Raw genomic sequence first — 27,970 nt, 5'->3', positions numbered from 1 at the left:
GGCGATACCAAAAATGTACAGAGAAGTACGATCAAGTGTCCTCAGTGCTCTTAAAAATGCGGTTGTACCCACTGTCCACTTAACCACGGACATGTGGACAAGTGGTTCTGGGCAAACGAAGGACTATATGACTGTGACAGCCCACTGGGTAGATGCATCCCCTTCCGCAGCAACAGCAACAGCTGCATCAGTAGCAGCATCTACAAAATGGCTGCTCATGCAAAGGCAGGCAACATTGTGCATTACAGGCTTTAATAAGAGGCACAACGCTGACAACATATTAGAGAAAATGAGGGAAATTATCTCCCAGTGGCTTACCCCACTTAGACGCTCATGGGGATTTGTGGTGTCAGACAATGCCAGTAACATTGTGCGGGCATTAAATATGGGCAATTTCCAGCACGTCCCATGTTTTGCCCACACCATTAATTTGGTGGTGCAGCATTACCTCAAGAGTGACAGGGGTGTGCAGGAGATGCTTGCGGTGGCCCGCAAAATTGCTGGACACTTTCGGCATTCAGCCAGTGCCTACCGCAGACTAGAGGCACATCAAAAAAGCTTGAACCTGCCCTGCCATCACCTCAAACAAGAGGTTGTGACGCGCTGGAACTCCACCCTCTATATGCTGCAGAGGATGGAGGAGCAGCAAAAGGCCATTCAGGCCTACACAGCCACCTACGACATAGGCAAAGGAGTGGGGATGCGCCTCAGTCAAGCGCAGTGGAGACTGATTTCCGTGTTGTGCAAGGTTCTGCAGCCATTTGAACTTGCCACACGAGAAGTCAGTTCCGACACGGCCAGCTTGAGTCAGGTCATTCCCCTGATCAGGCTGTTGCAGAAGCAGCTGGAGAAAGTGAGGGAGGAGCTGGTAAGCCATTGCGATTACACCAAGCATGTAGCTCTTGTGGATGTAGCCCTTCGTACGCTTTGCCAGGATCCGAGGGTGGTCACTCTTTTAAAGTCAGAGGAATACATTCTGGCCACCGTGCTCGATCCTCGGTTTAAAGCATATGTTGTGTCTCTGTTTCCGGCGGACACAAGTCTACAGTGGTGCAAAGACCTGCTGGTCAGGAGATTGTCCTCTGAAGAGGACCGTGACATGCCAACAGCTCCACCCTCATTTTCTTCCACATCTATGGCTGCGAGGAAAAAGCTCAGTTTTCCCAAAAGAGGCACTGGCGGGGATGCTGATAACATCTGGTCCGGATTGAAGGACCTGCCAACCATTGCAGACATGTCTACTCTCGCTGCATTGGATGCTGTCACAATAGAAAAAATTGTGGATGATTACTTTGCTGACACCATCCAAGTAGACATGTCAGACAGTCCATATTGTTACTGGCAGGAAAAAAAGGCAGTTTGGAAGCCCCTGTACAAACTGGCTCTATTTTACCTGAGTTGTCCCCCCTCCAGTGTGTACTCGGAAAGAGTTTTTAGTGCAGCGGGGAACCTGGTCAGTGAGCGGCGAAGGAGGTTGCTTCCTCACAACGTTGAAAAAATGATGTTTATAAAAATGAATAATCAATTCCTCAATGAAGTACAGCACTGCCCTCCAGATACTACAGAGGGACCTGTGGTTGTGGAGTCCAGCGGGGACGAATTGATAATGTGTGATGAGGAGGAAGTACACACTGTAGGGGGAGAGGAATCAGAGGTTGAGGATGAGGACGACATCTTGCCTCAGTAGAGCCTGTTTAGTCTGTACAGGGAGAGATGAATAGCTTTTTTGGTGTGGGGGCCCAAACAAACCAATCATTTCAGCCAAAGTTGTTTGGTAGGCCCTGTCGCTGAAATGATTGGTTTGTTAAAGTGTGCATGTCCTATTTCAACAACATAAGGGTGGGTGTGAGGGCCCAAGGACAATTCCATCTTGGAACTTTTTTTTTTGCATTATATGACCAAGCAACAGTCGTTTGCCATGTTCAAAAAGTAAAACCAAATGTAAAAAAATTCAAGAAATTAAACCAAAAGTAAAATGCCGTGTCATAATTTAAAACAAGAGGTATTGACGTGCTCTAAAACTACTGTATTGTTGTTTATATTTTATAAACACTACACTTGAAAGCTTGAGTCTTTCAATAGAAAAGTAACTGTCCATTGCACGAATATTTGCAACAGGGACAATTTTAGGGTTAAGAAAGTCAACTAATAACACTTCGACGCTGTCTGTCTTTATAAACACTACACTTGGAAGTTGGAGGAGGTATTGTGGCCCCGGCACCAAATTTACTACCGGGGCCACTCCACTGTGCAGTCCATATTTAGGTGTATCAGATATTAAACAACGGTGACAGTTGATGCCCAATTTTTTAATTATATTGTGGCCTCGGTACCAAATTGTGTACCGGGGCCACCACACTACGCAGTCCAGATACTTGTTTGGTGGAATTCAGACCAGTTGAGGGTTTTATTATTATATTGTGTGGACCACTCTATCTATACCACACTGCAACTCTATACCACTCTATTTCATACTTTAATTCTATTTCATACTTTAATTCTATTTCCTACTTTAATTCTATTACTAATTAATTACCATAAAGAGGAACAAAATAAACCAATTTTACCAAAAGTATAATATGACTTAGACTTACAAACACTACACTTGAAAGATCGTGCCTTTAAATGAAAAAGTCAGTCTTCATTGCACGACTATGTGCAACAGGGACAGTTTTTTGGGTTTACAAAGTCAAACAATAACACTTTGACCCTGTCTGTCTGGGATCTCAATGACGAATTGTCTGTACCATGTTTGGAGGAGGTATTGTGGCCCCGGTATCAAATTGGGTACCGGGGCCACCCCACTATGCAGTCCAGATACTTGTTTGGTGGAATTCAGACACGTGGAGGGTTTTTTAATTATATTGTGGCCTCGGTACCAAATTGTGTACCGGGGCCACCACACTACGCAGTCAAGATAGATAGATGCGTATTGCGTATCATAGATAAAGTACATTCAGTGGTGTGGGGCAAATTGAAAAATATTCAAAATGCACTGACATTATCAAAAACAAGAGGTTGTCACACGCTAAAACTCCAACATGTATATGATGGAGAGGATGGAGGAGCAGCCGTATGTGTAGTGTAATGCAGATCTGTTGAAGGTTTTTTATATATTTTATTGTGGTGCCCAGTGCCCACTCCTCTACGCAGTCCAGGTACAATTATTGGTGCGAATCATAAAAGTTCAGGGTTTTTAATATATTGTGGTGACCCACTCCTCTACGCAGTCCAGGTATAATTATTGGTGCGAATCATAAAAGTTCAGGGTTTTTAAGATATTGTGGTGACCCACTCCTCTACGCAGTCCAGGTACAATTATTGGTGCGAATCATAAAAGTTCAGGGTTTTTAATATATATTGTGGTGACCCACTCCTCTACGCAGTCCAGAAAGATACCTTGTTGCAACGTTTTGGACTAATAACTATATTGTGAGGTGTTCAGAATACACTGTAAATTAGTGGAAATGCTTGTTATTGAATGTTATTGAGGTTAATAATAGCCTAGGAGTGAAAATAAGCCCAAAAACTTGATTTTTAAACTTTTTATGTTTTTTTCAAAAAAAATCCGAATCCAATACCTTAAATCCGAACCGAGACCTTTCGTCAAGTGTTTTGCGAGACAAATCCGAACCTCAAAAATAACGAAAATCCGGATCCAAAACACAAAACACGAGACCTCAAAAGTCGCCGGTGCACATCCCTAATAAAAAGGGGAAAGGAAAGAAAAGAAAGAAAGGGAGGAGAAAATGGGGAGATGTGGAAAACTATAGAAAAAAGGGGGAAAAACAAGAAAAGATATAAGGGAAAATGGAGAAATAAGATGTGAAAAAACGCAAGTAGGAAATACAAAGAAAAAGTATACAGAAAATAAACTTATATTCCTATCTGGCTCGACATGGCCTTCCCTCCTGGATTTTCCAAGCCGAGTGACTGATTAAAATGAGTGACCCCCTCACCCCCATTGGCCAGCTAAAAAACCTCATGTTAACTCTTCAAGGTCAGTGCACACTACGAAGCAACACTGTCACTATTTACTTTCGTTCGTCTAAAAGGGGACTCTCTTGTACTTAATTACTAGCGGAAGTACCTGCCGTTGTCTTGGTTTAAATCTTCAAGCTATTCATGACTATTCATGAATCAATTCATGACCTGACCAGCAGGGGGCCAAAAGGTACCTTCGGTGAAGGGGATTTAGCTGGTTCACACTGAGGGCCTGAGTCATTACGGGACGCACAATGAGCGCAGCGTACGTACGTGCACTAATGTACGTACTTTGTGGCTGCGAACGGCCGAAGTCATTAAGCTGCGTATTCTCACATACGCAGCTTCATGACTTGCGGCGCAAGTCTTCCTATTCTACCCGTTCACGTCCGTACACGCCGGCACTTACTTGCATAACGTGCAGAAGCGAACGCTACGCTGTTTAGTGCATAGTAACATCATTGGTGTATCTCTCAATTGTTGAATCATGGTGCTGGTTGCAAATAACCGTAAAAATATATATTCTCCTTGTTATGCTACTTTGTTTACCCTGTCAAGATGTTTTACTTTTGATGATTAAAATTTCGTAATATTTACAGTGTTTTATCGTATATCATATATCAGTATATCATGTATATTTGATGTGTTTTTAGAATGTCATATGTATTATATTATTATTATATTATATAAGCCTTTGGTGTCAGCTGGAAGGAAAGGAATATTAACAGAAATGAAGTAGTTATTCAAAGAACCTATGTTTTCAATCCAGAGATTTTCAACAAAGACTTGCACAGACTTCTTCGACTTGTCCATTGCATCCAGGAGACTCAAAAGGATCAGGATACGCCTAAATACTTTCTCATCCAATTGTTATATGATAGGTGTAAATTATAGTATAACCTTCTTTTGTTGAAACACAAAGTACATCTCTGGTCTGTTTAAGATCAGAGTTTTCATCATAGAAAAAGAGTGGGAGCTTATTATTTTGTAAAGAAACAATGATCCAATTTTATTCGTTAAGTGTCTTTTGCTGAAGAAATTTTTTTATGACTTTATTAACCTATATAACACCAATGAGGTTATGCCGCTAGCCCTGTTTTCCATGTGTATCAGGTTGTGTCTTGGTTCTGTTTTCAGTATATGTTTTAGAAAGAGGTTATGTCGTACCAAACTGTTATTTCTTTGGGCCTTATCACATTATATCCCGGATGTGAGGTGTGACCCCATTGGTTGGCCTCTTCTCCATTGGCTTTTAAACAACAGCTTTACTTAAGTGTATAATGCTAATACGTAAATTAGTTCAATGAAATCACACATATACCAGTTTTTCTTGTAACAAAAATATTTTAATTTATATACTAAAACTATTAACAAATGTTAAGTAAGAAACAGGGAAAAAAGAATCAATTAGAGGTATTTAACATTTATTTTAGATATTTTATTTTTTTTTTACATTTTTTTGCTTTTTCTTTATGCTTTTTCTATTTTTTTTCTTGTTTTTTTTAATTCATCCAGAAGCCTCTGGCTGTGCCTTGGAGGACACATCGACTCCTCATCAGCTGCAAAAAATGAAAGACAACAATTTAGTAGATGCACTCTTAATACATTTCAATGTGGTGAAATGCTAGCTGTCGGTTCTTGTACCTTTGCATTTTGTAAGCTCGGTATAGTGCATAAATGAATGTTACCCAAACACTGGCCCCATTCATTAAATTATGATAAATGTAGGAGTACATAACATATACTGAAAACAGAACCAAGACACAACATGATACAAAGACAGGTGACAGGGTAAACCAAATCAGATTATCTCTGACAGATAGTGAAAGGGATGGTAGAAATCAGCAAGAAGGCCTAAGCTTAAGAAAACAGGGAAAACAGGCCTATCGAAGAAGGCCAAGAGGGTGAAGGTACTGTAGAAGGAGCACACAACAAAAGAGGGCCATGCGCATGAGAGCTTACAACCTAAAGGGAAGGGGGAGACACAAGCAATACAAAGTATTATATTAGTATTATATTGTTTTGTTGTATACATTAACTTTCTGCAAAATTTAGCCAAGGAGAATCTCACCCTCTAGGGTGCATTTTTAAAGCCTGCCAGCTGAGTTGGCCTGCGCACAAGACAAGAATTGGTGGGAGGACATTTTTCCCATTGTAGGAACTTAGGATGCCTTGTATTGTGAATGGGCAGTGAAAACTGTTTGTCAAGTTCTACCCAAAAAATCCAAACATCATATATTGAAAAAAAAAAAACACAACTAAAGTATACGAAAATTACCATGTAATGTACTTACTTTCCTCAACCAGCACTTGTGGTTGCTGAGAGGTGGATTCTGGTTGGCTCTGGAATAGCAGAGGTGATGCTGCCAGGTCAGCGGACTGCGGCGAATCCTCCACCACCGCTGACTGCACCTGTTGCTGTTGGCTACCACCTGGCGCCTTCGGTGTGACCACCTGTTGATGTTGGCGGTGGTGTTCGGAGCTGCGTTGGCGTCCTGTTGGAGACCATTATGCGTTATCTTATGTGTATTTTTGTAATGTATTCACCATACACAGCGAATACATACATACATGCAGCGAATGGTAGCTTGGAATGCTAAAATGGTACTCATGTCAATAACATTAAATTTGTAAATAAATGTACACTTAAATTTTTAACATATATATAATAGGACATAATCAGAATAATCGCAAATAAGACTAACATTATTCATACGTTTAGTATGAGAATGGTCAGAAAATAGGCCTTTTCTGTCCATATTTCCTGTGAGAAGAAAAAATTACATTGCCATATTATATAGTGTTTGAGGGTGACTTACTAGCAATAATTTCAGCCCTCAAATCTGCAAGAAGGTCGGGCTGCCGTCTCCGCAGATCACTCCATCGGCGTTGCAACTGCACGATGGAGCGGCGGGTACCAACCTGCATACGCAGATGCCTGCGCACGGCTCTGTATGCCTGCAGTTTGTCATCATTTCCCACGTACCTCCCTGCGGGCTGAAAACAACGGTCCATCGTTGCTGTCAGCACCCGCAGTTCGTTACGTGAGAATACTGCAGACCTCATTTTGTCTCAGAAATGACAGTTTAATATCCTGCTTACCGATTGGTTCTCAGTGCACGTCGGTACGTCTGCACGTCCATCGCGGAACCTGTACTAAGATGGCTGACTGACCTGTCAATCACTGCTTAAACGTGCCTAGCATTCGGGCGCGTACGCACCACTATAAAATCACATACAGCATGCGATAGTTCGCCCTGACAATTTCTGCATGGCTTTTCTAAGTTGTTGCTGTCAGGAAACGGTTAATATTGCCAGATATTGAGGTAAGTAACATGGGCCTAGGTCTGCTACCTGACATAGATAGCGTCGTAGGAAATGAAATAATTGCACTTTCTTTTCTACAGGAGAACCTGAACATGTCTGAACAAGACTCCAATGAGCCATCCGGCTCATCATCATCTGCTGCTGCTGCTGCTGCTGCTGCTGCTGCTAAAAAAACACGACAGCCTAATTTCACAAAAAATGAAATCGACATTTTGGTCGAATTGGCTGTTGATAGGCTCCACTCCACTCCGCGTCCACTCTCTGCACCATCAAAAGCAAGAATATGGGAAGAAATTACAAATGAGGTCAATGCCGTGGCTCCAATCAGACGCAAGGTTAATGAGGTCCAGAAAAGGTAAGTATTGAAGCGTACAAAAATTGGTTAAATGTGTCCAGATTTTGTGGATAATATTATCCTGCTAATGTGTCTATTTTGCACACAGGTGGCAAGACTTTAAACGCTGCCTAAAAGATAAAATTTCTGAACACAGAAGACATGCAAGAATGACAGGTGGTGGACCTCCAGCAACGCTGGAATTGACTTCATTGGAGACCAGGGCATTGGCCTCTTTGGATGCGGAGAAGGTTCAAGGTGTGGGCCGCATTGACACTGGACGTAGCCCACCCGCCAGCGAGCCTATCACAGCTACAGGTATATACACACACATATATATATATATATAAATATATAAATTCACACTAATTACCTAAGGACTCAATTATTTATTTAATTTTTTCCCCAATACAGCGGAAGACAATTCAGAGGATGAGCTGGTGGAGGAGCCACGTGATGTGGAAGAGCATCAGATGAGTGAGGAGCCAGAAGTCAGTGAACGGGAATCACTGCACGCCTGCTATCACAGTATTAGAGACACAAATGCCACTATTCAGTCCAATACCACAGATATTGCCACAACCCTCACCCGTATGGGGCACACTTTACACAGTAGCCTCACCCGTAAAGAGAACACTATGGACTTAAACCTTTCATCTATCAACACTACCCTTACCCGTCTCACTGACCTTATTGCAGTGTATATCACCAATCACGCATATCACAGGAATCTTCTCCTACTTCTTTCTCTCCATCTCTTAGTCCCATGTATCAATCATACTACAATTCACCCGATTATCATTCCACAAGTAGGCCTTATCGCACGCACCCGTCTTCACATATTGAACAACTCCACTCTCAAGGTTCTATTGGTTCTAGTCTAAGACCCCAAATGCATCACCATCATTTTCAAACCAACCCATATGTTGACATTGAACCATATTCACATTCTAATCAGCAATACAACTATTATTTACCACCATCTGCCATATCTGCCCCATCTACCATCTCTGCCCCATCTGCCATCTCTGCCCCATCTACCCCATCTACCATCTCTGCCCCATCTCCCATCTATGCCCCATCTACCATCTCTGCTCCATCTCCCATCTATGCCCCATCTGCCATCTCTGCCCCATCTGCCATCTCTGCCCCATCTGCCCCATCTGCCATCTCTGCCCCATCTGCCACCCGTGCCACACAATCGTCGGCTGCTGCACAGTCACTCACTGCTGCTCCACTGGCCTCTGCTTCCTCCCCACTGTTGCCTTCTATGTGACGGGTTACCAGAAGCCAGACTCATCCTCCATGTGATGCAACCATTATACCAGCAAAGAGGCCCTGTAAAAAAAATAATTGTTTGTTTGCTGTGTTTTTGCTATTGTGTAAATAAATTGTATAATTATAAACTTATTAGCTATGTATGTTGTATTTTTAAAAAACATTACAAAAACACTTACAAGAGAAGTAGGTGTCCAGGACATATTGCTTGAAAGACACAGCATCAACTGATTCTGGAGGGCTGGGGTGAGCATCTAACACCTCCTGGACAGCAACCTCGGCCTCCTCCACCCAAGGAACCCCACTCCTAATGGCGATGTAACACCACGCACAGAGCTATGATATCACACGCAGTGGTTGGAGCGTACATTAGAGCACCACCAGACCGATCTAGGCAACGCAATCTGGCCTTTAAAAGACCAAATGCCCTCTCCACAACCGATCTAGTGACTGTATGTGTGGAGTTGTATGCCATCTCCTGCTCCATACGTGGGTTTAATAGAGGAGTGAGGAGCCAAGGGTGAAAAGGGTATGCGTTATCTCCTACAAGGGGTGACAAGAATGAAAAAGTTTAAAAATATGAGCGAGTGTCATAATTGTAGACACAAATAACTATATCTATGCCAACAAGACAGGCAACATGGATGGGAAATAATGGCAAAAGAAGCAATCAGACACATAACATATTCAATGTATTTGTAACCAAGGTTTAAGTTTTTGAACAACTTTTCATATGGGCAGCTACCCAGGTAGGATTTTAAGGTAAACATCACAATTAAATGTACTTTTGAATGATATTGCAATGTGCCTTTGTAATATATCTACTTAGCTACCAAACTTAAGACATTACTATTTCCACTTTAAACTACTACATACATGACATGTTTGTTAAATAATAAAAATACCTAATAGCCACGCATCACCATTCGGCCTTGCACCACTTTGCCTCAGTTGCAATCTTTCCCACATCCCTGATTACCGGAAGGCAAAGGAGTCATGTGTACTCCCTGGCCACATAGCTACCAGGTTACGAATCTGAAGAGAGGCGTCACATATAGCTTGGACATTTATAGAATGGAAATGCTTGCGATTTAAAAAATTAGCAGCATTCCCACCGGAGGGGACCAAGGCTACATGAGTCCCATCGACTGCCCCTATGACATGCGGGAAACCGGCTATGTGGGAAAACTGCCGTTTTATCGGCACCAGGGACTCCTCATCGAGTGGCAGATGTATGAATTGCCTTAGACGCAACACAAACACCCCCAGAACAACCTTTAGCACACGACTGAAGGACTTCTGGGACATCCCTGAAGCGACTCCCACAGTGGTCTGAAAAGACCCTGTCGCGCAAAAGTGCAATACCGCCAACAGTTTAGTCAATGGCGGTATTGCTGTTGGGCTGTTGCGCTTGGGCTCCAGGTCAATCTGCACTATGCGCAGGGTGTCCAGGATGACACGAGGCGGGAGCCGATAACGCCGCACCACCTCAGCATCAGACATGCTAAAGAGGCTGACACGTGGCCTGAACACACGCTCCCTTGGTCGGCGACGATGGGTTACTTGCTGATTTTGGGGGCGGCGATGCTGGTTGCCCTCCTGTGCTGCCACATGTGCCTCGGCCATTTCTAAGAAACGCTATATTTGAAAAGAGAAGGATGTGAAAAAAATACAATTAATTCATAGTTTGGAAAATGTCACTCCTATTTGCACAGGAAACATTGACAATATACTTACACCAACAAGTGGGTTGGCCAAACTCATAATGTGGCTAAAAAAACAAAACAAAAATTGTCAGAGGGTGAATAAGAATTTATGGCATCTGCTTCTATGCTATGTCAGGTTGCAGACCTAGACCCATGTTACTTACCTCAAAATGGAGCAGGATTATCCTGGTCACTTGCAAACAATTGTCAATGGGAAACTAAAAAAAAAATAAAAAATACAATTATTCCATCTGCTTCTATGCTATGTCAGGTTGCAGACCTAGACCCATGTTATTTACCTCAAAATGGAGCAGGATTATCCTGCTCACTTGCAAACAATTGTCAATGGGAAACTAAAAAAGATAAAAAAAAAGTAAACAAAATATAAAAATAATCTACAAAGTACTACACAGCCCAATACAAGCAAACGATTATCTGTAACTATTATCTGAAACAAAGTATAACACCCAAAATAACAAAAAAGTCCAAGACAATTCAAACAATAAAATGTTAAAACAAATCAACCAAAGAAACCATAGTAATAACTTAAAATATATCATGCAAACATACCAGTAAATGAATCAGCAGTGAACAGGGCACATCATCTACGCCGAGCTTTATAGCAGTGGTTAATTAGCAGAGAGTATGCAGGTGAGGGTCTGCATGCGTCCTGATCACATGGGCGTTCCTTCGGATAAGTTGTGTGTGCTCGTGGTTTAGATCTGATAGATAAACTAGACCCTTGGCAGGCGCACTGCGTACGCCACCACAAACGCGATCACCTGCGTTCGCACCACTATGACTTGGACGTAGTTAGACGGGAACGCCCCTATGAGAAATTGACTACGTCACCACGCCCCTCAACCTCTCTGTTCCCGCCCAGAACTCGTAGCTCGTCGCAAATGGGTTTTGCGATCGCGGCCGTACAGTTTTTGCGTTCGCGAAAGTAAACAGACCCGGCAACCGAGCATGCGCACTAAACTTTGGCGTTCGCTACGCGCTGAAAAGGGCCATACGTCCCTTGATGACTCAGGCCCTGAGTGTGCTATTTCCCATACAGTGTATGTATCAGGTACCTACGGTGAAGGGGATTTAGTCGCAAGCCTGCTGCACTGTGTACCATGTGACTGCTGTAACCACATGACCCGGTGATGTCACAGTGACTGTGTATCATGTGACTGCTGTAACCACGTGACTCGGTGATGTCACAGTGACTGTGTACCATGTGACCGCTGTAACCACGTGACCCGGTGATGTCACAGTGACTGTGTACCATGTGACCGCTGTAACCACGTGACCCGGTGATGTCACAGTGACTGTGTACCATGTGACCGCTGTAACCACGTGACCCGGTGATGTCACAGTGACTGTGTACCATGTGACCGCTGTAACCACATGACCCGGTGATGTCACAGTGACTGTGTACCATGTGACCGCTGTAACCACGTGACCCGGTGATGTCACAGTGACTGTGTACCATGTGACCGCTGTAACCACGTGACCCGGTGATGTCACAGTGACTGTGTACCATGTGACCGCTGTAACCACATGACCCGGTGATGTCACAGTGACTGTGTACCATGTGGCTGCTGTAACCACATGACCTGGTGATGTCACAGTGACTGTGTACCATGTGACTGCTGTAACCACGTGACCCGGTGATGTCACAGTGACTGTGTACCATGTGACTGCTGTAACCACATGACCCGGTGATGTCACAGTGACTATGTACCATGTGACTGCTGTACCCACGTGACCCTGGGATGTCACAGTGACTGTGTACCATGTGACTGCTGTAACCACATGACCCGGTGATGTCACAGTGACTGTGTACCATGTGACTGCTGTAACCATGTGACCCGGTGATGTCACAGTGACTGTGTACCATGTGACTGCTGTAACCACGTGACCCGGTGATGTCACAGTGACTGTGTACCATGTGACTGCTGTAACCACGTGACCCGGTGATGTCACAGTTACTGTGTACCATGTGACTGCTGTAACCACGTGACCCGGTGATGTCACAGTGACTGTGTACCATGTGACTGCTGTAACCACGTGACCCGGTGATGTCACAGTGACTGTGTACCATGTGACTGCTGTAACCACGTGACCCGGTGATGTCACAGTGACTGTGTACCATGTGACTGCTGTAACCACGTGACCCGGTGATGTCACAGTGACTGTGTACCATGTGACTGCTGTAACCACATGACCCGGTGATGTCACAGTGACTGTGTACCATGTGACCGCTGTAACCACATGACCCGGTGATGTCACAGTGACTGTGTACCATGTGACTGTTGTACCCACATGACCCGGTGATGTCACAGTGACTGTGTACCATGTGACTGCTGTAACCACGTGACCTGGTGATGTCACAGTGATTGTGCACCATGTGACTGTTGTACCCACATGACCATGATTATACAGGGTTACACAGATCCCTGGGAGAGCGGGTTACATAGACACACATTACATCAGGATCAGCAGATCACCCTCAGCTAGACATGATCCTGATGTAATGTGTGATCTATGTAACCCGCGAATTTTACTGTGGTGACTGATCACAACCCTTTAAATTGGCTACAGCACACATCAGGGGAAAATGATAGACTGTTGAAATAGAGCCCTGCATTTCAAGTTTATGATTTTCACACCATTCACAAGCAAGGAAAGGCCCACAGCAATACAGATGGACTATCTCGATAGGAAGGGCCAGATCCCCCATATCACCAATAGTAAGGGACTGCGGGACAGGGGCCAAATCGTGGGGACATGACCCGCTGTTTGCCTGCATGGACATGGGGGTGGCTGGATCACTTATAAAAAATTTATGGTAGATAGCTATTTTAATTAGGAGTGAAGTGCACCTCTGTGTATCATTGCAAATGTATTTTTCTCTTTCCTGTCATTGGGGGACACTGCGAGACATTGGGGTATAGTAGTGGGCTCAGGAATCTTGTCACTTTAACTTGTTAAGTCTGTGCACTCCTCCTCTACTTAACCCCCCTGTCAGAGAGATCCTCAGTTTTTTTTAAGTGACTGGAGAGTTAGGTCACTAGAGTATAGGCTCCTGCCTATACTCTGTTTAGTCTTAGCCCTGTGGAAAAGGACCAGAGTCATTCTAGTGAAAAAGAGAGTCTCAGTCCTCAGTTGCATGAAATGCTTGGGGACAATGGTCTCGGTTTTCGAAGCAGTCCCTTTTGCGCAGTTTCATTCCCGTCCACTTCAGGCAGAGATCTTACTCAAGTGGTCAGGGTCTCAGAAGAATTTAGACAAGCAGATTATTTGTCTGTCCAGATCCACAAGGCTGTCTCTTGTCTGGTGGATGTCCCAAAGCAATCTGGAAAAGGGCCAATCCTTACAGACCTGGGCTTGGACTCTAGTCACAACAGACGCAAGTCTGTTGGGATGGGTAGGTGTAACAGGAACTCTAAAGCTTCAGGGTCTCTGGTCCCCTCAAGAATCACTTCTCCCAATAAACTTACTAGAGCTCAGAGCAGTGTACAATACTCTGATAGGAGCCCAGAAATTTCTAAGAGGAAAACCACTACAAATTCAGTCCGACAACGCCACCACGGTGGCATACATAAACCACCAGGGGGGCACTCGCAGTGCAGCTGCCATGCGAGAGACCAAGCGCATTTTGTCTTGGGCAGAGCATCAAGTGCCCAAGATTTCAGCCATTCTGGGGGTGAAGAATTGCAAAGCAGACTTCCTCAGCAGACACTTCATCCCGGGGAATGGGCTTTGAACTGTCAGATCTTCTCCCTTCTGGTGGACCGTTGGGGCTGCCCGGACATAGATCTGATGGCGTCCAGGCTGAACCATCAGGTTCCACGCTACGGCGCAAGAGCTCGAGACCCAGGGGCGGAAATAATAGATGCCATGTCAGCTCCATGGCCATATCAGATGGTGTATCTTTTTCCTCCAATACCTATGATTGCCCGGGTTCTAAAGAAGTTGAAGAGGGAGAAAGTTCCCGCTATTCTAATAGCTCCATTTTGGCCACGCAGAGCGTAGTTCTCAGATCTGCTATTATTAGCAGGGGCTCCTCCATTCCGGCTTCCCATGCGGGCAGATCTTCTGGTTCAGCGTCCATTCCTTTTCCAGGGTTTAGATCAGCTGGCTTTGACGGCCTGGCTACTGAAACCCTAATACTTAAAGCAAAGGGTTTCTCTCAAGAGGTTATAACTACCATGATTAAGGCCAGAAAGCCTTCTTCGTCCTCTATATATTATAGAGTGTGGAAGACATATATTTTGTGGTGTGAGTCTAAAAGATTCCATTCCTCTAGATTTAAGCTTTCTCGTGTGTTGGATTTTCTACAGGATCGGGTTCAGAGGGGTCTTCGTCTGGGCTCTCTCAAAGGCCAGATATCAGCCCTTTCTGTTTACTTTCAGAAAAAGATTGCAGATTATTCTGACATTAAGATTTTCTTGCAAGGGGTGTTACATATGCAACCTCCATTTTGCCATCCTGTCGAGCCCTGGGACCTCAATTTGGTTCTTCGCGCTCTTTCTAAGCCTCCATTTGAACCCGTGGGGTCAATAGACTTGAGGTATCTTACGTGGAAGACAGTGTTTTTGTTGGAGATAGCTTCTGCTCGCAGAGTGTCTGAGCTTGGAGCTCTTCGCTGTGACCCTCCTTTTCTTATTTTCCACGCTGATTGGGCGGACCTTCGTAATAAACCATCTTTCGTTCCTAAGGTGGTTTCCAGGTTTCACCTTAATCGGGAAATTGTTGTACCTGTGTTCAAGTCAAAGAAGGATTCTTCAGAAGGGTCTATGCAGTACTTGGATGTGGTACGAGCTCTACAGGCTTATGTAGACCGTACATCTCAGGTTAGAAAGACCAGAGATCTTTTTGTTTTATATGACGCAAACAAGAGAGGTTGGCCTGCTTCAAAGCAGTCAATTGCCAGGTGGATCACGTCCACAATTCGAGAAGCTTACGTTGCAGCTTCTCTGTCCGTTACAGGAAATTTGAAGGCCCATTCTACTAGGGCAGTAGGTGCCTCCTGGGCGGCCAGGCACAGGGCGTCTGCGGAGCAGTTGTGCAGGGCGGCGACTTGGTCTTCCGTCCACACTTTCTCTAAATTTTACAGACTTCAAGGCTTTGCGGCGGCTGATGCAAGCTTTGGTCACAGGGTTATGCGTGCAGCTGGTCCAGAGCATTCCCACCCTTGAGGAAGCTTTGGTATATCCCCAATGTCTCGCAGTGTCCCCCAATGGCAGGAAAGAGAAAATAAGATTTTTACTCACCGTAAAATCCATTTCTCTGACTCCATTGGGGGACACTGCGCACCCTCCCTTGCTCTGTATATAGTTCTGTGTGTGAAAACCTTGGTTATGGTTCTTTATAATTTAAGACCTGTCCAGGTTATATTACCTCCTTTACGTTCACTCTTGGTTATTCAAAACTGAGGATCTCTCTGAGAGGGGGGGGGGGGGTTAAGTAGAGGAGGAGTGCCCAGACTTAACAAGTTAAAGTGACAGGACTCCTGAGCCCATTACTATACCCCAATGTCTCGCAGTGTCCCCCAATGGAGTCAGAGAAATGGATTTTACGGTGAGTAACAATCTTATTATCTTTTTATATTGGTATGTGTTTTGTATTTAAAGGCATTGACTTCGGAGACAGAATGTCATGTTTGGGTTTTACAACTGTAGACAGGTAATGTTATGTTAATTAGACATGTTCATTTCTGAATGACCAAAACATCTGCCAAGCCTGAAAGACAGGAGGCGGTACAGTTCCTATGCAAGTGATCACAGAGTAATGTGAATTTTGCAAGTTAATTTGAGATAAAAACAAGATTAGAGAAAATGTTAAACCCCTCCAGGCTGATTTATGTGCAGGCTACATAAAGCCCCTGGATCGCTTAGAGGGGCAGGTGGCTGGATTACCTCCTGCCAGGGTACCATAAACTAGTTTAACTGTCCTTAATATGATTGTTGAGCTAATTAACATCACTGGTTCAAGATCCAGCTTTGATGACTTCTTTCTTGCTGTAATTCCTGCAGATTAGACCAAATTCCCTTATCCGGCTGATCTGAGGTTGGAACCCAGCGTCAAGTATCGGTGCTTTGCCCGCTACCCAGCAGCTCTGGCCAGTGTGATAGGCCAGGGGGAACCATCTACAGCAACCCTGATCTGAAGGCTTGAGGTCAGGTGCACCAGCCAGGTGTCCAGTGTGACAGGATGGACCTCCTATACCGCTTTGTTATTGCTGGGGACCGGCTGGACTTACTTTGCCACTGTCCCCTTTATTTATCCATCCCAAATTCACCCCTCCTGTAGCAATAGGAGGAGCCTGCAGCCACCACTAGTCTCCTACACCGGCACCTAGAAGCGCGTCCTTCTGGGTAATTGTCACTGCTAGTGTACTCCCTCACTGGGCACCTGGGCTGGTACCACTAACCTCAGGGTTGCTGTGGATGGTTCCCCCTGGCCTATGACTCTGGTCAGAGCTGTTGGGTAGTGGGCAGACGTTGGGTTCCATCCTCAGAACAGCCAGAGAATGGATTAGATTTGGGTCTAATCTGCAGGTCATGGGAATTACAGCAGGGAAGTAGTTGCCAAAGCAGGAAATTGAAGCAAAGGATGATTGTTAGCTCAAGTTTCCTAATAAGGACAGTTACATGCACTACTGTAAGGACTAGTGATCTCCAGAAGTACAGATGGTATAATACATGACATGATAAAACAGCTTTCCTTTTATACCTATTCTGACACACGTCAGCAGGGGGTAACACCTGATCCTAGATGGCTCCACCACGTCTGAAATATTCAATCAGATCTCAGGATGGAAAATCCTCTACACTTGAAGTTAACACAATTTTATACTTTTAACAAAATTCACATAAATCTGTTATATCTTAAATTCCTTGTATCCTAAGTCTACATTGTTCAGACAGGTTCTAACACAGAGGACAAAAGGCCACACAGGAAAGAAGCTAAAGGTCCCCTGCTGTGTTTTCAGGTTAAACCAGTGCTGTCCACTTCACATGCAAGATGTATAATTAGCCTTAATGAGGATTTCCTCTTGAAATGTTACAAAACAAAAAACAATATTCCTGCCCTGGTGTCAGAAATAAATACATTTCCTATACCAAAATATACACAATAGAAAAAAAAACAGTACCTTTCTAATATATGATATCAAAATAAGTACATCCAGGCACACCCAGCAAGGGGGTTACACTATCAGTGAGATTTACCCAGAAGGACGCGGTTCTAGGTGCCAGTGAAGGAGCCTAGTGGTGGCAGCAGCAAAAGCTCCTCCTACTGTGGCTAAAGGGCATATTTGGGAGAAAGAAAGGGAGCGGTGGCAAGGCAAGCCCAACCGGTCCCCAGCAACACAACACACAGGGCGGCATAGGAGGTCCATCCTGTCACAGACGGGGAGGGGAGAATTGATCTTGATGGCGGTAAAAGTAGTAACAGGGAAAGATAAGAGCACAAACAGTGCAGTTGGATATAAATAAAATGAGGTAATTGTTAGGAACCCCTCCAGTTGGCACAACACAACCCGGAGTCTACTCTGCCAATCAGGTGTTCACTGGAGCCCCTGATGGTGGGAACAGACTGGGCTGCAGACTGACAGAGGGTCGTGAAGTGTGTACCGGCTGGGGAGAACCCAGGCAAGTGGAGTAAGGTCCAAGCAGAGGTCAAGGGCCGGCAGCAGGTAGCAGATCCGATAAACAAGCCAAGGTCAGGGTCAGACAGGGAGGTCGATATTCAAGCCAGAGGTCAGGGTCACGAGAAACACAGGCTGGGTCAAAATCCAGGCAAAGGGTCATACACGGGTAGTCAGTAGAATTTACAGCAAACAGGAACAAGGCAGAGAGCAGGTTAGCAGACTGGCAAACAGAAGCTATAACCGGCAATGAGGCAGCAGACCTCATTGCCTTAAGTACCAGTGGCCACAAATCATAAAAGAAAGTGAGCATAAAAGTGGTAACTAAGTTTTAAGGGATAAGAGCAGTGTTAGACTGCTGGGCTGATAACGAACTTGCAGAACAGATGACAGAGGTCTTCGCCTATAGCAGCTGCCTTTCCCGTAGAGCTTTATGCGCTCACAGGTACTCAGATGCCCCTAGGACTTAACTCTTATCGTAGTGTAAGTTCGTTAAGCATCACCGCAGCAGCAGGCCAGAGGATGCTGAGTAGATGGTAACGGATGGTCAGACGTAAGCCGAGGTCAGGGGTCACAAGCAGGTAGAATGGTAAAATAACACGCCAAAGTGTCAGGGTCACAGGCAAGCAGGCAGGGTCCAAGGTGCAATGGTCACAACAGCAGATCAGGGAGAAAGGTATCCAAAAGCAGCTCAGCACAGCACAGGACTGAAACGCTTTAACAGGCAGGGAGGCTAAGCCCTCCTTGTCTTAAATACAAAAAACAACCAATCAGGGCTTCAACCTGAAAGTCCTCAGGCGCAGGTTAATTAATTAATTAACTATGCATCAGCCGACAGGCTGTGGCGATCCTCCGTGTGTGCGCCCAGTTGCTCTGATTGCCTGGGCGCAACAGTATTTATTTTGGTGTCCAGCGGTTGTCCTGGAAGTGACATCCCGGTCGTCATGGAGACGGCTGGGACGCCAGGGAGAGGGGTAGTGAGTCACGGCGGTGCCCGTGGCCGCCACGGCTCCTAACAAGCAGGTGAGGTTATAAGCAGAAACAGTTTAGATCAGGTCAATGAGACAACTACAGAGACAGCGCTCACAGAGACATTAACCTCAGAAGCAGCAACTACAGGGACAATGACTGCAGAGAGTTCTATCCCTCATCCTCTCTCCCAGATCAGGTAAATGCTGTAGGCCTGAACATCACACACATCTCCTATTATATGTAAGTCCTGGCCAGGTGAAAGAGAACATAAGAAAATCTTGGTTAACACCAGGAGTGTAGGGATCAATATTCCTTATTCATTTATCCTCCATCAGAGGATAGAGACCGAGCTATTAGGATTAGATCCTGAGACACATGGAAGGACATAAGGCAAAACTAACTGTAATTATACATGTAAGGATATAGACTGGAATGAGAAATTCTTTGAACTGTTATAATTGTGTGATCATTTTTACCCAATATGTATAAGAATAGTATAACAGTAATGTATGTCCATGTTACATTTTTACAGTAGATATTGTCACATAAATGGATATATATGGGTTTAGTGTACTGGATCAGCCACCATTACACAGTGAGTTGTTCCTCTGGAGGACAGGAGACAAGGACAGACAGCAGCTAGCAGGGAATACTATGTATCTGTCCTACTACTGAGCAATCACTGATTGGCAGTAAGACCCTGTGTTTATATTTCAGTACAGGTAAAACAGACATAACTGATACATTTATTATATGATAATAATGACAACTGGTCTTTGCAGTGTTTTTAATATTGGTCATATTGTCAGTACAGCATGACCCCTAAATATCACCTCTGGTTCCATCCTCTAAAAAATAGAAGAGTTTAGAATATTATTTATTATTACTGAACAAATATATTAGTTCTACACCCAAAAACAGAATCTCCACAGTTATCAACATCAGTTTTTATTCAACATCGACTGTTATAGAAACAGTTGCCAGTAACATACATGGTAATTACAGATATTGTGTGGTCCTTCAGTCTACACACAGGTTAGTGCTGATTTGGATCACTATCGACTATAAAATAAATACGTATGCAGGATCTTTACATACTTCTTTAAAAACATGGTGTGAAGAACACAGATGTGCTGTAACCCATAGCAACCAGGTGTCAACTACTAACAGCCTAGTGTCATCAAACAAATATGATGATCTGATTGGTTGTCATCAGATACATTATCCAGGGGTTTTACTTGCACCATTTACTAAATAACCCTCTCTAAGTACATAGTTCTCATGACAGAGGGAGGTAAGACAGCAATAGATCAGTATGAGGAAAGAATAAGGGGATATAAGAGATCAATAGGAGCACATGTAGTATGAAACAGGGCAGTGTGCAGTGTTCTTGTAGAAATGTTCTCTACTCATAGTTCTGCTGGTTGTATTAGGAATCCCAGTACTGAGAAGAGATGCTGATCCGCTCTACTAGACAGAAAGATCTTTCTTCTACTAGTCCCAACAACTGCACAAGATGAACAGCCGTATATTACAGAGCTCAGCAAGGGCTCCCACATGGTCATTGTCTATCTGTATACTGCAGCTCTAGTTAATAACATGGAGACCATCCCATGAGAAAATACCCCAAGTATCCATTCCAGACAGCTCTAGTCTACTGACATATAACATGGCTTTGATGTTATATGAAACACGCCACAGTGAGAAAATAAAAATGTGTCCCTTGTATGGATATTATGGTGATATAATAAAATAACTTGCTTATGATATATATATATATGCTACATTCAGATCCTCTAAGTAACTCTCTAACGTGAATCCTGTTTTCATTTTATTATAATACTTGCTACATTAGGAACATTTAAATGGTTTCTCTCGTGTGAATCCTCTGATGTCTATTATGATGTGACAGGTTCCTAAAACACTTGCTACATTCAGAGCATTTAAACGGTTTTTCTCCTGTGTGAATCTTCTGATGATTATTAAGATCTGACTTGTTGATAAAACACTTGCTACATTCCAAGCATTTAAACGGTTTCTCTCCTGTGTGAATCTTCCGATGTCTTATAAGACTTGAAATATGTGTGAAACACTTGCTACATTCAGAGCATTTAAATGGTTTCTCTCCTGTGTGAATTCGCTGATGTTTTGTAAGATCTGACTTGTTGCTAAAACACTTGCTACATTCAGAGCATTCAAATAGTTTCTGTCCAGTGTGAATCCTCTGATGTGTTACAAGATGTGAAATCTGTGTAAAACACTTACTACATTCAGAGCATTTAAACGGTTTCTCTCCTGTGTGAATCTTCTGATGATTAGTAAGATCTGACTTGTTGATAAAACACTTGCTACATTCCAAGCATTTAAACGGTTTCTCTCCTGTGTGAATCTTCCGATGTCTTATAAGACCTGAAATATGTGTGAAACACTTGCTACATTCAGAGCATTTAAATGGTTTCTCTCCTGTGTGAATTCGCTGATGTTTTGTAAGATCTGACTTGTTGCTAAAACACTTACTACATTCAGAGCATTCAAATAGTTTCTGTCCAGTGTGAATCATCTGGTGTTTAATAAGAGCTGATTTGGTGATAAAACAACAACTACATTCAGAGCATTTAAATGGTTTCTCTCCTGTGTGAATCATCTGGTGTTTAATAAGAGCTGATTTGGTGATAAAACAACAACTACATTCAGAGCATTTAAATGGTTTCTCTCCTGTGTGCATCCTCTGATGTGCAACAAATTTTGACTTCTGGGTAAAACACTTGCTACATTCCGAGCATTTAAATGGTTTCGCTCCTGTGTGAATCATCTGATGATTAATCAGTTGTGATTTAAATGTAAAATGTTTGTCACATTCAGAGCACAGGTGATATTTTTCTCCTGTGAGATTCATCATGTGTTTGATGTGTAACGACTTAGTTGTAGAAGGTTTCTCCTATTCATAAAGTGAAATTTGCTTGTGGGACTCCTCTATATTTTAAGAATCATCGTCATGTGTAGTATATTTGACTTGTAGATGGTTATTTTTGGAACACTCAGATGTTTAGAGAACAAGGTCCTTCCTGAGAAATCTTCTGTTGTTAGTGGGATTTCACCTGTAAGCAAAAAAGTATATTAATATTTAAAAGCCTAATGAGTACTCTAATCAGTCTAATTTATCTAAAGTCGTGTTATATTGTGTAAAGAACATGAAAATATTTTATACACAATTATGACCCATTCATTGACCATTGTTTTAATGTTGAGTATGTTGCACATGGTCTATAATTAATTCTGTAAATATTTGTATAATCATCACATGCTAACCTCAAAACGCACCAATTATATGCACTTACCAAACATGGGTAACACATGCCACCAATCCTGTCACATCTGTGGCCAGTCCATGCACCAGGTTGCCAGAATTTCCTCCGCCCTAATCATAATAATGGGGATAATTAGAACATCTTCCAAACATTCTGCTCCGTTCTATTACAATACAATATCTATAACATAATATCTACAAATATTTGTGTATGTCTCAATATCTTCTAATGCAAAATATATGTGGGGACTATCTTTTGTGCTACAAAGCTGCTCAGACCTTGCATAGACTGCATGTGTGTATTCCAGCAAACACACACATCTGTGAATTAAAAGCTCCACCATTTTGTGAGTTGCAGCAATCTCATGTGCCAGATTTCCTCACACATCAATCCCTTTGCACCTGCTTTCACTAGCCACTTCCTGCGCAACAGCGTAGTTCAAGAGTCTGAAAACATTGGGACACTGAAATAAATCCACACCAGGATAAAATACATATATAAAAATGACAAAAACACAAGTAAATTGTTTATATTTTATTGTTTGGTGAAGATACAGTGATTTACCTGGGCATCCGTAAGAGAGAGGAGCAGCCTGATCTGTATTCACCTGTCACATTGTTGAGTGTGGGGAACAGAAATCACTGAGAGGGACTGCACACAGCACGAGAGATCCCAGCAACATCTTTTCCCTGGTGAGTGCTTCTGTTATTCTTCCTGCACTGCTCACTGATACAATCCTCAATCTACCTGCTTGCTACTCCTCGAGTCTCTGTGACAGCTGATTGGCTGCAGGCAAAACACTTCCCACATTCAGAGCAAACGTGTAGCCTCTCTGTTTGCTATGAGATCTCTGGTAGCAATTTTTCTGCCATTGATCTCTCCTCTTCATTCTGGCTGCTACACTAGAGCACTTCTGACGTTTCAGCCTCTCTCCTTCAGTGCCCCTATTTTTTAAAGGAATTGCTGGCAGTCTCCTCTTACCATTTTGAGTAGCACTGTATTGCTGAAAGTGTGGGGGAGCTGGCCTCAGCCTATAGAGATCTACTTCTTCTCCTTCGCTGCCTGCCATCTGTACTGTTCCTCAGTTCTTCAGAGGCTCTCTTGGCTCCCCCACACATATATATATCTATATAATGTATACTGACACCTGGCTACCCTGAACAGTGACCTGAACTGGTAGATTGAGCTACTGCTTAGATCTGTTCAGGAAATAGTGCAGATGGGGGCTCAATACAGATTGGGAGCTGAGTGATGACAACTGACGATATGGGGTCCAGGGAATAATAATACAAAATAGGGACAGTGTGATGAGGTGCTCACTATATACAGTGGGTAAGAGAGTGGTCAGTGGAGAGCATGTGGGTAAAGGGGACATGTGATAGTAAATATTATGCGCTGGGGGTGGCATGTGAGAGAATCTGATACACACAGGTCTCATCTGTAAGAAAAGCTGCTGCACAAGGACTGATGTGAGACGAGTTGGACTGTGCTTTTCATTTTGCACAAACTTTTTAGAAATTAATGGATTATGCTATGACAGTAGTTCTAAATAGTTTGGAGCTTTTACATTATTATGATTGGATCACGTATAAATAACTTATGGTATAAATTTATTTAAAAGGAAATAGCACAGTCGCTTATGTATAAAATTGCAAATGTACTTATGTTCCATATTGTATTGCACTTTTCTAGAAGGAAATGTACCAGCCAGGAAAGGGATTTGCTTTGTTTGTAACCTTGCTAGAGGAAATGCATTCATGTCTGAGGTATAAGTTTGATTTCTGATAAGCATTTGTAAGTCTGTTGTGTAGTCTAGAGGATGTCCTCATTAAGGCTTATTAAGTCTATTCAATGTGAGTGGCCAACACTTGAATGCACAACAGGGGGCTGTTACCTGAATGCAGGTCGTGTTGGACAGACAGGAACTCTAAAAAACAATGGAGACAGAACATCTGAAGAAATCAGGGTGATGTGGAAGTTAAATTGTGTTAGATGCAAAACTAGATTACAACCTGAGATCTGATGGAAATCTAGTTGATCTGGAAGTTCAATTGTTAGATGCTGAGATCTGAGGGAATATTCTAGACTGGTTGGAGCCAGATAGGTCCAAGGGGCTGGCTTACCCCTGCTAGGAGTTATGTCAGAACTGTATAAAAGGTGAGCTGTTTGAGCATGTAATGTATCATTCTGATGTTCCATCTGACCTGACCACTGATACCTTTAATCAGTGGAACTGTCCTTGTCATGACACTTGAGCAATAACCACTCTGCTTCAAAGACCTGCTTGACAACTTCTTCAATATTGCTGTAATCCTGTGACCTGTAGATTAGACCCTAAATCTAATCCACTCACAGGCTGATTCTGAGGTTGGACCAAGCTCTCCAGTACCACTGCTCTGCCTGCTACCTGCAGCTCTGGTCAGTGTGATAGGCCAGGGGGGATCCATCAACAGTAACCCTGATCCATAGTAAGAGGTCCAGATTCCAGCCCAAGTGTACCAGTACAGGAGTACACTAGCACTGACAGTTACCCAGAAGGAACGTGGTTCTGAGCGCCATAAAGGAGCTCAGTGGTGGCAGCATTGTAAGCCCCTCCTACTGTGGCAAGAGGGCGCATTTGGGATAACGTAAGGGAACGGTGGCAAAGTAAGCCCAGCCGGTTCCCAGCAAGAACAGACAGGGTGGCATAGGCGGTCCATCCTGTCACTATTATATTCTAGGAAATAGCATTACATACAATATATGTGCGTCAGATTACTATTTATATTGGTAAGAATAGTGTAATGTGATAGGTAGAAAACACTAAAACTATTAGTAAAGTGACATATTTACATTTATAAGTCACTTCATTACACCTGTTTTGCTCCGTTTTCATGCACAGATCACAGCTGTGTGATCAGACCCAGGACCAGATTACAGAAGCACGTTTTTCATTTACCTCCCCCAGCTCAGTGAAGTGAATAAATTAAATGATGTCACAGAGTGGGCGGGAAGTTTAATATGTATTCTGTAACAGCCGCTTATAGTACCGCTCAGACAGAATAAACTTTGGTATAAGAATGCTGCCAGGGCTAACAGTGGTATAGTGTGGCCCCCCCCCCCAGCCACCATGTAGCCAGCAAATATAAAGAACAAAGGGTGGAAATCTGCGCTTCCTGAAATATCAGTATGCTGCCAAGAGGGAAGATATAGGAGAAAGGTCCCAATCTCCAAGAGTAATACAAAGTCGGAGCTCCTGACAAAAGTGATGCTATCAAGAAGGAAATCAATTTGTTCTTGTGGGAGATCTGACTCTCTCTCTAAAATGGTTTGTACATGTCTGCAGCCTGCTTCATGCTATATGATGGTATATAGAGATACCACGTTGCATGCCATAAGCAAGTAATTGGACTCACATTTAATATCCTTTAGGACTTCCAGTAGGTGGCCAGTGTCTCTTTTAGGTAACTGTTCTGCTGTAATACCAAAGGTTGTAAAAAATGATCTATGTAACTTGAGAGATTAATAGTAAGGGACCCGACCCCAGAAACAAGTGGTCTACCTGGTGGGTTCAATACTTATGCCAACTATCAGACTCTACCACAACTCACACACAGCAATTCGCTGTCGGTTGCTATAAGTGTAACCACGGACGCGTGCGCATGCGCCCGCCAAACCCTGAAGTGTACGAACCAGACACAGATAATCTATACGAACAGAAGAACACTGTACGAGAGCTTTGGAGTCTCCCTAGTATCGGAGACAAGAAGCTGAACAGACGGAGGTAAGAGGTTGATTAAAGACCGGTTAATCCGGCTTCACTTCATTCATCTCATTTACTTCAAACAACGTTCTGGTACATTTGGAATATAGATGTCTATGATTTTTTACACTATTGAACATCCCGGATTTATTTGGTGAACCCTCAAATATTGCCTACCGCTACTGCAATTAGGGCCGGCCAGGTCCAGTTACATATCTGGAACTTTGAGAGAAATCTCTCTCTCCTACTAAGATTATTAGACATTTCAAAAGGTTTTCTCAAGTACTTTGGTTCTTACTTATACTTGTAAGATTGATGAGTAATAGAACAGCTCAATAGACATTGGGATACCAGATACTGCTGACGTATTTGCATACTTTTAATGGCTTATTATTGTGTCTGAACGCATTAAGCATTGAACAATTATTGTTTACAGTTTGTAATGGTCCGGACCATATATTCTTGAATCATTATTAAAATAAATTGTTTTATTCATAAAACATACAAGTGGACCTCTGTGTCCAAAGAGATTTTTCACCTGGGAGCTCAGACTTTGTATTAGCCAGCAAATATGGCTAATTCCTGTCCAGCTCACAGAAGAGAAAGTTTATGTGGGGAAAAGGCAGCCATACTTTTCCTCTGAAGTGAAGCCACACAGAGTACACCCAGCTCACACTTATATTTGACACGTGCACCACTATGAAATTCCATATCTGTAAAATGAGACAGATTTTATCAAATTGTAAAAGAAATATCACTTTCACAAAAATCTCATCCCTGCTTCAAGACCCTGCTTGACAACTTCTTCAATATTGCTGTAATCCTGTGACCTACAGATTAGACCCTAAATCTAATTCGTCCTCCGGTTGTTTCTGAGGTTTAGACCCAGCTCTCCAGTACCACCGCTCTGCCGCTACCCAGCAGCTGGCCAGTGTGATAGTCCAGGGGGAACCTTCCACAGCACCCTGATCCATAGTAAGCGCTCTGGGGTACAAGCTCAAGTGTACCAGCACAGGAGGACACTAGCAGCGCCATAAAGGAGCTCAGTGGTGGCTCCTCCTACTGCGGCAGAAGGGACGTATTCGAAATAACAAAAGGGGATGGTGGCACAGAATGCCCAGCCGACTCCCAGCAACAACAGACAGGGTGGCATAAGCGGTCCATCCTGTCACAATATGTTTGTTATATGTTCTAGCATGCAGTGGTGGGGTGCAGTATATATGTATGATCTGGCAGGCAGCAGTGGGGTGCAGTATGTATGTATGACCTGGCAGGCAGCAGTGGGGTGCAGTATGTATGTATGTATGTATGTATGTATGTATGACCTGGCAGGCAGCGGTGGGGTGCAGTATGTATGTATGATCTGGCAGGCAGTGGTGGGGTGCAGAATGTATCATCTGGCAGTCAGTGGTGGGGTGCAGTATGTATGTATGATCTGGCAGTCAGTGGTGGGGTGCAGTATGTATGTATGATCTGGCAGACAGTGATGGTGTGCAGTATGTATGATCTGGCAGGCAGTAGTGGGGTGCAGTATGTATGATTATTATTATTAATTTTTATTTATAGGGCGCCACTAGGTGTCCGTAGCGTCGTACAAGGACAAACAAAGTTACAATACAATGGGAGACAGTACAGTACAGTAAACAATAAGCACAGTAACTCGGTGAGCTCAAA

The 27,970-nt window shown here is 43.4% G+C and overlaps 3 protein-coding genes across 4 annotated transcripts in view; all 3 read right to left on the bottom strand.

The window, feature by feature from the left end:
* The window catches only part of LOC142151003 (uncharacterized), a 100,175-nt gene extending 77,534 nt beyond the window's left edge, over window positions 1–22,641 (bottom strand). Inside the window, exon 1 of the mRNA XM_075206261.1 lies at window positions 22,585–22,641. The gene's annotated coding sequence lies outside the window, so the exon portion shown is untranslated. The remainder of the gene's footprint in view (window positions 1–22,584) is intronic.
* Window positions 1–27,970, bottom strand: part of LOC142150993 (uncharacterized) — a 103,594-nt gene that overhangs the window by 27,151 nt on the left and 48,473 nt on the right. The window contains exon 1 of one of the 2 annotated variants that reach the window (XM_075206240.1): window positions 22,585–22,656. The exons of the other annotated variant lie outside the window; for it this stretch is intronic. The gene's annotated coding sequence lies outside the window, so the exon portion shown is untranslated. Of the gene's footprint in view, window positions 1–22,584; window positions 22,657–27,970 lie in introns of those variants that run through there. 2 annotated transcript variants of the gene reach the window in all.
* Window positions 19,793–22,669, bottom strand: LOC142151008 (uncharacterized). Its single transcript, XM_075206267.1, has 2 exons — window positions 22,585–22,669; window positions 19,793–22,344 (listed from the first exon to the last, which is right to left on the bottom strand). Exon 2 carries the CDS (start codon window positions 22,143–22,145, stop codon window positions 21,108–21,110), a length of 1,038 nt encoding a protein of 345 aa, XP_075062368.1. The 5' UTR covers window positions 22,146–22,344; window positions 22,585–22,669; the 3' UTR covers window positions 19,793–21,107.

Source organism: Mixophyes fleayi, chromosome 4 (genome assembly GCF_038048845.1).
Source record: "Mixophyes fleayi isolate aMixFle1 chromosome 4, aMixFle1.hap1, whole genome shotgun sequence".
NCBI lineage: Eukaryota > Metazoa > Chordata > Amphibia > Anura > Limnodynastidae > Mixophyes > Mixophyes fleayi.
Note: the sequence above shows the minus strand (reverse complement) of the source record. Positions and strands in the feature narration are given on the sequence as shown.